At 42.3% G+C, this 12,309-nt stretch overlaps 2 protein-coding genes across 3 annotated transcripts in view; one reads left to right on the top strand and one right to left on the bottom strand.

Moving 5' to 3' along the window:
* Positions 1-4,329, bottom strand: part of polr2a (RNA polymerase II subunit A) — a 35,438-nt gene extending 31,109 nt beyond the window's left edge. The window contains exon 1 of the mRNA XM_052044704.1: positions 4,020-4,329. Within this exon, the coding sequence (XP_051900664.1) occupies positions 4,020-4,106 (87 nt within the window). The 5' untranslated portion in view covers positions 4,107-4,329. The remainder of the gene's footprint in view (positions 1-4,019) is intronic.
* Positions 4,330-4,654: 325 nt separating this feature from the next.
* Positions 4,655-12,309, top strand: part of LOC127586615 (G2/mitotic-specific cyclin-B3-like) — a 44,475-nt gene continuing 36,820 nt past the window's right edge. For both annotated transcript variants that reach the window (XM_052044725.1, XM_052044726.1), the window contains exon 1: positions 4,655-4,955. The gene's annotated coding sequence lies outside the window, so the exon portion shown is untranslated. The remainder of the gene's footprint in view (positions 4,956-12,309) is intronic.

A 12,309-nucleotide genomic window follows, 5' to 3' on the forward strand; every position in this document is an offset into this window, starting at 1 on the left:
TGCTCTTCAAATCCTCCCTGAATCCTTACTTTAGTCTAACTTAGTTATCCAACTCTTCCCTCAGAAGATACAATGGCGTCCACCCCAATTGCTTCCTGTAGGAAAATCAAAACCATTGTGCTCTGGCTCCCTGCTACTTAGAACCTGTCCAATTATGGCCCCACACACAAAGTGGAATTTTACCAAATCCCTCTCATAACTAATTCTCATACCAGCACCATTACCCACTCCTCCTCAAAGCAAGACATTTGCTGGTGGAATCCAATTAGAGTAGTTATACCCTCCCTCAGCTGAAGCTTTACAGCCCCACCACTGTTTATATCAATTACTGGGTGACATTTACATGGCCATCTACCATTGGTAACAGCGACAGTTGAACATGGGATACCAATTATATTTCTTCCTCCCCCAAAGACCCACCTCTGCTTCCTGTGTATGACACATGGATGATATGCAAGCTGATTTATAACAAGGGAAATTTTACATTTTTAGGAACTTAAGCTGGTCCAAGTTTCAAGACATGACAATCATCTGTTGTGTTTATTCTCCATGGAGAATTAAGCACAGGGGAAATCCAAGGACATACAACAGACATTACTATTGGACTCGTGCTCAAGACGGCCCTACAGTATACAATGAGCTAAGCAGGTCAGTCCCACACAAGGATCCACAACAGCAGGGTATTCCACTAGTCGTTGGCCAATACTGGCTCCTGATTAAACAATCTGCACAAGAGGTTATTCAGCCCATTCCAGCTGTGCCAACTCTGAATGAGCACTCCAATTTGCGTCACTCTGTTGCTATTCTCAGTCACCAACCCTCCTGCCAAGGAAACAGATTTATCAAAACCCTTCCTGATTTTGAACATTCTAAATTCACCCCCCCCCCCCCAACTTTCACTGCTCTGAGGGGGACCCAGAGTCTGCGGCAACTCCACAGAATTGAAATCCTTCACCCCAGAACAGCCCTGCTGATCCGCTCCAGAAGCAAAGATTCACAGGGCAGACCTCAAAGTTATAGACTACTGTGAAACCAATCTCATGGAGCTCAAAGAAACTCCAGAAAGGCTAGTACATGTCCTTTGCAAATAACATTAATATCAGTATTTATTTGTAAATGGAAATAGTTTGGTGATATTTAAGCAGGGCCATACTCCAGATGCACTAGAAACATTCAAAATGGAGTCAAATAAATACCTGAAGGGAAAATATTTGCCAGGTGACAAGGGAGAGATTTAGCAGACATCTGTACCAAAGAGCAAACAGGCATGAAGAGCCTCCAGTACAGCATTCAGCCCCAAACTAAAAACTTACTTCAAATTGACAGTATATGTCTTGTCTGAAACATCCCTGCACTCGCACCTACCACCCCCACCCAATGCTCACTAAAATCCCGCCATGGCCTCCCTACCATCAATCCTCTCCAACCTCAAGCCTCTCAAATACATTCTCCTCCAGTTGTAGCCTTTGGGACCAACTGCACCTCATGCCACCTGGGCCCCAATCTCTGGCATTCCCTCTCAACCACCACCTCGAACTTAAAGCCTACCAAACGATACAACAGTTCTCCGAGTGGATGGGTCAGATTTCGTTTCATAATGCACATGCAATGTTTCAGCATGTTCAGAGAATAAATGAAAGTTGAGTACAGATAACAAATCCATTACCTCTTCCCCACCTCAAAATTTAGATGTCCCTTCACTAGAAGTGGCTGCTAACATTTTGCTTGGGGCTACACTTCTGCCATCAGCTCTCCTCTGTGCTCTATTGTGTAAAGTTTTAGAAGGAATTACATTGGGAAAGACAAAGAAATTTCTCCCAAGGGTCACAAATCTCTCAAATTATCCCCCCAGTGAGCTGTGGAGGGATATATTCAATGCTGAAACAGACTACAGGGAGTTGAGGGTCATTGGAAGGGGTTGCATGGGGGAACTAAATATGCAGGAAAGTGACATTGAGACCAAGATGAGATCAGCCATGAACTTATCAAAGGCAGGCAGATCAGGCTTGAGGGGCTAAAGCCTCATCATACTACTTGTGTTCTTATTACAATGGTGCACAACAGACTTACTGGCATTTGTTAAATCTGGCAGTGGTTGGTTGTGGGAAGGTGGGCAAGTGAACTGGAAAATAACAGGAGAAACTCACAGCATAAGTTTTATTGGTAAACTGTTTTTATTGCGAACAATCTTTATAAACTAACATACACGCCAAATCAGTCACAGATAATATAATGCCAGAGCCAAGCCCATACCTGCAGTGTACAAGATGATTGCTGCAATTCTCACACAGGCAAACAAGCCTTTCTGGAATGTGTTACATAACAATTGCATCACTCCTGTGTTACAGCCAGTGATGTCAACTGACAAGCAAGAATGAGGTGGTCCTGGATTGATCCTTCCTGACCTGCTGTACATCAAGAGTTGTGTGAGGGAGAGGTTCTGCTGTAATCAGGTTTGAGAGGTGGTGAAACAGCCCTTCATAATGTAATAAAAAATTAAGACAATTGCAGCAATCTCAAATCCCCCTAGAGGTGGGTTCAACATTTCCAGTATTTCAATAGCTGTTTAAGCACAGCCAGTCCTGGGCAGCTGCCAGATGGCCCAGGAGTCCACTGTAGATCAGCAAGAAACTGGGACCATTTGCCCTAAGCAGGCAGAAATTGAAAGGGAGAAGGTCACAGCAGAAAGCAGTGAAGAATCTAATGAATCCATTCCTAAATTCCAAAGTTTAAGCAACTGCAGAAAGGTTCACCCACTTAACAACCCATGCAAAGTGCTTTCTGTGACACAGGAACACACTTCCAGCTGCTCAAGCCCAAGGCATTCATTAAAGCAGGCTGACGTATGGCCAAATGTTCATTTACCATCCATTGCTTGTCACTCTCATCTGCAGACTGCAGTGACTCAGAGGCTCGTAGTCATTCCAAAGCCAGTCACCAACTACAAAATTGTATAATCCTTTAAATAAAAAGTAGTAAAGCACTCCTCACAGCTGTGCTTTAAAGACCTTTCTTTCCCAGGTGGAAAAATTTTGAACAGTACCAACTGTTGAAGATATCAGCATCCAACCTGTTGCATTGAATGGGACGTCCACATCACAATCCGAAAAGAATACAGCCTGCTCAGATTTACAAGACTATAATGAGGCTGTTTGGCATGATATTGAAAGGGCAACTTGCTGGCATTATTGAATAGATTATGAATTGGATTATAAACAATATTTGAATGGTCAACAACCCAAGGGGGTGAGGTGGGGAGGGAAAAATTCAAGGCTGAAAGCTAATTGGGAGACAAGAAGTTATAGTGGGAGGGGGTGGACACTCATACCACACTCATGAATTATGTGGATAGGCCCCTGATATGTTGCAACGCAGCAGGTATGGGCAGAGGGAGAAGTAGATTTGGATGCAATAGGTCAAATAGCTTTATTGTCTATATAACTGTGTTTCTATTCGTCACCAGCAAAAAGTTCAAATGACGAATTGTCCTGCTTGTGTCACAACTGACCATGAAAAGCAAAACTTCAAAGTTAAATTCAGTGAAAAAATTATTTGGCATGTCAGGAAAAATCTTAAACTCAGTAGAAAATGGTTTGCTTCTTCAAAACCATGTTCCTTTAAATCTTAAGAGGAAACAGTTAGATATCTGCAAAGAGTACAAAGCTGCTCCACTCGAAGTGTTCAAAACACAGGTCGTTCATTCAAAAATAAAATCCCAAAGATTATTCTAAAACTACCAATATTCACTTTACAAAATTCAATATTCACTTTGCAGAACTGTAGTCTAACAATGCACCCCTTCATTCACAAATTCTTACACAATTTTGTCAAAATTAAAACAAAAATCCCATCCTCAAAAATGTAGATAAAAGTTCAGCAAAGTGTCACAATATAATGGAAAGTTAAAAGAACTTACAAAAGTCAAAGTACAAATAGTTAATGCAACATTTTCATCTTTTATAAAGATTAAAATTGTATTTCCCAACCCTACAGAACAAAATACAAGTCCAAAGACATACCATTTCATCTGGGCTCAGGATACCAAACTGAACCCTTTTGATGGTGCGCAGTGGGCATGCGCTGTCTCCAGAAGGAGGTCCTTGCATGGTTCAAACTCCCAGCAGTCAGGCGACGTCTCGTTAGGGGGTGGGAGGAAACAGCTCCCTAACTCCTTTCAAAAAACTGTTTAAAATCGTGGGCTAACAGCCACCGGGCAACGAGACAGTCACACTCGCATCGACTGTAAGAAGCCGAACCCCGCGTTTTCGCCTTTAACTACTACCCCGCCTCACACCTCCCTACTCCTCCCCTTTTTCCCTCCCGCACCGAATGCGCTCAAAGCGCATCTGAAGACTCTCTGGCTTGTGCGCCGCATTATATAGATTTCAGAGAGCTACGGGGTCGCCACACTGCCGCCGCAGGGACTCGAACGCCGCCATATGGAAATCAGCTCGGCCGAACGAAGTCAGCGCGCAGCCGATTGGACCGGCCGCGGGAAGGGAGGTGGGATTTGGCCGGGCTGGCGCCGTTCGGCTCCTTGCATATATTAATTCTCGGAAACCCGCCCCCGCGGTTGCCACGGAAATGGCCGAGCATTACCGAAGTATAGGGCAAGGGTTTTTTTGGCGGACCCAGAGAGGGGAGAAAGCGACGACGCTCGTCTGGAGCTGGTCTGAGGCGTTGTGGTGCTTGCGGCCTAGGCTCCGCTCACCGGAAGCGCCGCTTACTGACAGCCTTTTTATCGCCAATTCGCACCCCTAAAGTGGCATCTTAACGTCAAACTGGATCGAATTAAACCTGATTCGAGTTTTCTGATAGTCGCTACCATTTGTGTGCTATTTCCGTCGAATTTTTCGTACTTCAGCTGAGCCTCGGTCTAACGTAACGAGGTGCCCGCCTCCCAGCTGCCCTCGGCTGGGATGGGGTTGTCGGGAAAGTCCGCTGGGAGCCTGCTGGTAAGTTTCTTTGCCGAGAGGTGTGGGGGCTAAGAGAAAAACTGATTTTGCGTGAAGGGGACACTTGCTGAAGCGCTGGGTTGATAGTAACCCGATTAGTTTCGGGTTTAATAAGCATTTAGTGGGGGTTTGTTGGCTAAGGCCCTGGCTGTGGTTATGTAGAGAAAATGGTGGCAAGTGGCTGGGTAGCCCTTGACCAACAATGGACAGGCAGGCTTTTCCTCCCCGTTTTTCATCCAAATAAAACGCTATTTTTACACCAAATTAAGTCATATTTAACATTTATAGGTTTTTAAACTGTGCTTTAATGGTAACATCTCTCCCTCTGAAATGATAATCAGAACTCACTAAATGTCTTCAGGTAAAATGTGCCTGTGTCGTAGCATTTTATTCCTTTCTGTTTAAACTGCTTTCCAACTTGTTCTACCGTTCGTTTAACTTAAACGGTTCATCTTTTCGGGAGGAACAAAATAGCCTTTTCACATTTTTTAATCGGCAAGTTTATCTAAAGTAAAACTTCTGACTACAAATTAAAACTTGTTGTCCACCCTCCCTAAACAGTTTAAGAAAAGGAATGTCACCAGCAGTGCTTATGTAATGGTAGGTTTTTGATATAAAGCGGCATTTTAAAGCTAATGTGTGTATACATTTCAAAGATTAAGTTTATTAAAATATATATTCACATTAAATAGTTGAATCCAATTAAGTAAGACAAAACAAATTTAATAAGAGCATATGTCAATACTATCAAATAATAACTCAAGGGCCAGCTACATATGAAATTTAATAACTAAGGTTGATAGCTGATTTATTAGTATGTTTATTTTAATTAAGAGCAATGTTAAATAGTTTGTAACTCATTTAAGTGACAGTATTGTAGTTGTATAGTTTATCAAAATGGATAACTGGCATTTTTCCAGTATTATTGCCCACTCATTTAGTTTGTTCATATTCACTCAAAGCCCTGCATCCTCAGTAATGACCTTCCCACTTAGTTTCATGTCATCAGCAAACTTGTAATTACAACACTTGGTCCAAATTTTGGATATAGGTTGAGTTCCAATAGCTAGTGGGTAGCCATAGCTGGCAGCCTGATGTAGTGAATATGGATGTGTTAATAATGGTTAGTGAATGCCGGGTCCATAATGAAAGATGTGATATTGAGGCACTTTTTTAAAAAAAATGATTGTGCAGAGTCAGCATGAATTTATAAAAATCATTTTTGGCCAATTTGGATACTTAATTGTAGTCATAGTTGTACATTGCAGGAATCGTCCCTTTGACCACCATGTCCATGCTGATCATTTTACCCATCAATGCTAATCCATTTGCATTGAACCATGATCTTCTGTATCTCTCTCTTCTCTTCCCACTCTCTTCCCCTGCCCCCCAAGATTCTGCCACTTGCCCTTTACCAACCAACACCTCTTTGGGATGTGGGAGGAAACCAGAGCACCCAAGAGAAACTTGGGTGGTCTCAGGGAGAATGTGCAAACTCCACACAGATGGAACCTGGGTGTCTGGTGCTGTGAGGCAGAGGATCTACTAGCTGTGTCACTGTGGTGCCCTATTGTGTGCAGTTTTGGTGCTTTTACCTAAAATGTGTAGACTTGCTATTTGAGGGAATCTGGGAATGGTGGCTCTTGTCTTAATGAGGGGAGATTAAGTAGGCCAGACTGTAGGTAGAGGGAGGATGTTTCCCAGGGAGTTTCTACAGGAGTTAGACTCTTAAAAGATAGGCTGTTTAGGACTTAAATAAGGAGAAACTTCACTTCTTTGGAATTCTCTCTCCCAGAGGGCTGTGGAAGTTCAGTCATTGAAATCAATACAGGTCAATTGATTTCTGGAAAATGGTCCTGTGGTAGATGGTCAGTCATGGTCCTGTTGAATGGTACAGCAAGTTTAAAGACTTATTGGCTTACTCCTCCTATTTCTTGTGTTCTTAAGGTTAACATCAGTTTGTACATTTTAATGAGGTCTAACACAATTTAGTGACCTTGACCTGGGTATGACCTACTGGTCTGAGTCACCATTGTGGCCCTTGCATGTCCACACTCACCTCGTCACTTTCCTGGCTCTGGAATTGAGCAGCAAGGTTTCAATGCTACAATCTGCTGGAGGAACTCAGCTGGTGGAGCAGCATGTTTTGGGACAGGGGGGATGTGCAGGGGAATTATTGAGGTTTTGGGTTGAAAAGCTGTATCAGCACAGGTCAGGTTTCTGTACTGACAGACCCTTGGATGGTGTACTGCTAAGGTCTGATTTTGGAGAGTCCTGATCTTGCCTTGAGTCAAAACGTAATTGATTTTCAGTTTTAAAATTTCTTGGATTTGGATATTTAAGCATTAAAGTTGACATGAATAACACCAAAGTTTAATATAATTTAAAACAATCAGAATTTGTTTTTAAAAAATTATGATTTTTGCTTTCTAATCTGCAGACCACATTTAATTATCCTCATTTAAAAACCTGATCCTACACCAGGTCTAACCTAATGTAGGAATGTCACTGTGTCTCAGATTTACAGCAGATCCTCATGCCTGGAATTTGCTTGCGTTGGCATGGCTGCATATGGGGGTTCCCAATATAAATGTTTTAATGACTTGCGATGGAGCTTACTAAGTTGTAACAGGAACTGAATTGGGGGGACACAGGCTTAAAGTGTACATTAGTAATGCAGTTAACATCTTCTAGGCACAGTTGCTGTTGGTGTTCATGGTCACTGAATTAAATAGTCAAGTGTGGTTCTGGGGTTATTGCAGGGGTCTTTGGGATTTATTGACTTGCACTTGGTTCAGATGGTGGGAATCTTTTTCTGTCTACCTGGTAATCTTCTGGGGCAGAGCATGAGATAGCATGCTTCAGGAGTCTGATGTTGGTTGTTCAAATGACCTGATGTGCCCAACACAGACTGAGAGTAACTAGGGCCTCGATGCTAGGGATGTTGGCCTGGGAGAGGAAGTTGACAATGGTTACCTTGCCCTTCTGGTGAACTTGGAGGATTTTTTGCAGATGGTATTGATGGTCACTTCACTGGCCATCCATATCCCTCTAAGGTAGGCATTTCCAAAGATTTGGAACTGTTGGGGGGTGGTGGTGGTGGTTAGAGAGTGAAACACTTTTCACTTCATTCCTAAATAGCCAGCCCTTTATTCTGAGATTAGTCTCCAGTTCAGTCCTCCTGCCTGAGTTAGCATTGATGCTCTTGTTACCCAAGGATTTTGTTTGTTCTAATGAGATCGCCTCTCATTCTATTAAACTCCAGTGAGTGCAGGCACGTCTTTGTCAGTCTACACTGGTCTTGAGCAGAGGTCCCACCCATCCCCTTGACTGGAAAAGATTACAGTGCAGTTTGAGAAGGATGGGGGCATTCTCCCTGGTGCTTGTTGACTTGTGTTTATCCCTCAAACAATATCCTTGGGGGGGGGGGGGGGGGCGCAACTTATTATTGTGGGATCTTGCTGTTTGCAATATCTGCCATATTTTCTCCATCTTAACAGCCATAATACTTCAAAGCATCTCCATTAATGGTAATTAGAAAATGCTGGAACTCTGGTTCAGGTAGAGAGAGGTAGCCTTTCCAATCCATGACCTTTCATCGGAGCTGGAAAACAAGATGCAAAGGAAGTTGGGAGGGGAGGGGAGGGAAGATCTCCGGGAATGTCTGTGGGTGGAAGATGAAAGAGTAAATGACATGAGGAAATGGATGATTAATGGATTTACAGGTAGTGTGTTTTTGGGCTGTTTTTTTCAAATGGTTTGGTACATCCTTGAGTTGTGAAAATTCCAAGTACTCTGTTTATTTTAGTAGGTAATTGGTCAGACGAGGGAGATTTAGTGACTCTGGTCGTTGAGTGATATCATGGTTTTGGGTGTGACACAAGAGTAGCCATTTAGCTTCTCGAAGCTGTAATATCATTCTGAGATCACGGCTACTTTGCATCTTAACTCAATCCATCTGCTTTGGCCTTGTAATCCTTGACATTCTTAACTAAATCCCACCTTTTGGATATCTATGGAAATTGCACAGTGGCCAAGTACTTTATCAATTATTCAGGTTTTTGCAAGGCTGACATTTATTGTTCATGCCTTGAAATGATAGTTTGTCATGTAAGGGTTTGGGGCAGTAGGAGGAAAGGAGGTGGGGGGGGGTGGTGGTGGAAGAGAGATTCCTGCCATTAGTGGAGGAGACACAACTGGGCATTACAAAATCAAAACCAGATGATTCTGGAAATGTTTCACAATAAGAACATAGAAGTGTGGAACTGTGCACAAGATAATCTCAAAGCTTGTTCTAGTTCATTTAATGACTTTAGCTGAGGTCAAGAGATTTTGGCAAAATTGGAGGACTGGATGTTGGAAATCTGAAATAAAAACAGAAAATGCTGCAAGTATACAGCAGCATCTGTGGAGAGATGTCTCTGAACAGTTAACTTTTTTCTCAATCCATAGATGCTGCCAGACCTGCTGAGAATCTTCTGCTGATTTACTAGATTACTGCTGTTTTGTGGAGTAGGGGATTTGGGATCAATTCACCTAATTGGGATAATCTCAAATGGCCGTGTGGCTTCACTTTTCCTATCTGAAAGGCAACTTCAGCTCATGTATTTGGGGATGATGGTGGAACTGCAAATAATGTAAATTTGAATTGAAAATTGCTGGTATTACATGCTGTTACAGTAGAATGTGAAAGGGAATGAATAATGAAACAGGACTGGGAGTAGGCCCTGTGGCCTCTTGAACCTACTCTGCCATTCAATACGATACCTTCTCCCTCCGCTCCACTTTCTTTCCTAATTTGCTTAATTCCCGAACTTCCAAATATCTATTGCTCTAAGCCTTGGATGCAGTTAATCTCCGTGGTGGAGAATGCCAGAAGTTCACGACTAAGTGATGGAATTTTTGCTCATCCTGTTGTTAGATGGCTGACCTATTATTCTGAAATCCTGCTCTCTCATCTGACTCTCCAGCCAGGAGAAACCATCCTATCAGTTCTACTCAGTTAGGCCATTCAAAATGCAATGCGCTTCATTGAAGCCAGCTCTGCAAGGAATGTGGGGGCCATTCTATTCAAAGTCTGGGTTTTAGATGCTGATGTGTTTTGCTTTTCTAGTGTATTTTTGATTCCTGCCAGTTTTACTGTGAGACAGGCTTAGAAGAAAATCTGCAGAATCCTGAAAACAGATACTTGAAGTGCATAGTTTAAAGTAAAAGCATTTTGGCACGAATTTGAAATATTTTATCATTGTAGTGTTACTAAATTAGTTCACAAGTAACTAAATCAACTGGGTTTTGAGCAGATCACCTTGCTCATTAGTAATTGTAAGATGGCAGCAATGATATGATTCACACATTCTTTTGTGCAAGGGCATAAAATTCTAAAATTGTCACAAATGAGGAAGCAGACATAACAGGTACACATACATGATATTTGTATAATATCAGCGAAGTAATACTAGAGCTGTAAAGACACAAGCTGGGCCTTAGCTGGATTTCTGGCACAACATTACTGGAAGGATATGAGGGTGCAAGTGAAATTTATGAAGGTATGCCAGGACTGGGGTGTTTCAGCTATGAAGAAAGATTGCTTGTGCTGCAGTTGTTTGTTTTAGAACAAAGAAGGGCCTTTGTGCATTATTCAGTACTCTTGTTTCCCTTTCCACAGATGTCGTCTGTTCTGAGTATTTCCGTTACTTTGTTTTTCTCGTAGTTTATTCATTTGCTCTTGGAGGAATGTTTGGCTGTGGTCACTGACCCTCCTAGCAGTCATATTTTAAAGTGACTTGTGCAGATTAACAAGAGCAAAGACCACTACATTACCCTGTGTCTGCGTGGGTTTCCTCCCACATTCCAAAGACATACAGGTTAGGAAGTTGTGGGCATGCTATGTTGGCACCAGAAGTGTGGCAACACTTGCAGGCTGCCCCCAGAACACTATGTAAAAGATGCATTTCACTGTGTGTCTTGATGTACATGTGACTAATAAAGATATTTTATTAGCCAACCTTGGTCTGGAGTGGATTTGATGCATGGTCTGGCTATGGAAGAACAGGTGGGAATCTGGATTTACAATCATGGAATGGTAGCAGCGCAATTAAAGTCCTTGCCAGTTCTCTGCAAGGCCAGGGTAGCTAACCTTGCACTGCTGTGCTTTCCCTGAAGCCCTGCAATTTTTCATCTTGAAGTACCAATTAAATCTGCATCCACTACCCTGTCCAGTAATTCATTCTAAATCCTCTCCACTCTGGTTATTTTGCTGGCCACCTTCTTGACCTTTCATCAATGGGAAAAGCTTATCTACATCTGTTTTCAACCTTCCCTATGCAAAGGAAAATAATTCCAGCTTCCCCATGACACAGGACTCTAAAACAATTCTTAAAAATATCTCCTCTGCACCTCTTCATATCCTTTTTAAAGTTGTGACCAGAATGCATTGCATAATCGCAGGTGAGTGCAGCATGAGAAGCTGCATCAGAACTTCCTTAATTTTGTACTATGCCTCTAAGTCCAGGATCCCCTATTTCCTTTTAAGCACTTTCTCAGCCAGTCTTGACATCAAAGGTGTGTGGACATACACACCCAAGTCTGAGTCAGACAGATACAGGACAGAAACAGGTCCTTCGGTCCACTGAGTCCACATGAACCATCAACCACCCTTTTACATTCATCCTATATTGAATTTTTTTCCCACCTGCTTCTTGACTTCCCCCAGATTCTACCACCCACATGCATTCTGGGGGTAATTTACAGTGGCCAGTTAAACTACCAACCTGAATGACTTTGGGATGTGGGAGGAAACTGGAGCACCCATGGGAAACTTGTATGGTCACGGAGAATGTGCAAACTCCACACAATCAATTCCTGCACCCTTTTAAGTTGTATCGCCTCTTGTATTGCCTTTTTCACTTTTTTGCTTTTTGCTGTTAAATTTTATGTTGCCATAGCTACATATCCGGCATTTCCAACAGTAAATATGCTTTTGAAATCTTTTGATGTCCTCTTTATTGTCCACTAAACTTCCAAGTTTTGAAATTGTGTCCTAATCCAAATAATTATCAGGGAAAAACAATCATCCCAGAACTTTCCTCTGGGGAACGCCATTGTTTGACTTTCTCTGACCAATTAAAAAAAATCTGCTCGCCATATTTGTTTTGTCACCGAACCAACTTCTTGTCCGTGCTGTCACTGCCCATTTTATTCCTTGCTGACTAGGAGCAAAGGACCCTGTAAGTGCCCTTTGGAATTCCCTATTTGCATCAACCATGCTGTTCATTAACCATCCATTACCTCGGGCAAAAAAGTTAATTGTCTTTGTCAAATTTGATTTGTCTTTTACAAATACTGTAATATCTTT

This window comes from Pristis pectinata, chromosome 37, assembly GCF_009764475.1.
Source record: "Pristis pectinata isolate sPriPec2 chromosome 37, sPriPec2.1.pri, whole genome shotgun sequence".
NCBI classification, from domain to species: domain Eukaryota; kingdom Metazoa; phylum Chordata; class Chondrichthyes; order Rhinopristiformes; family Pristidae; genus Pristis; species Pristis pectinata.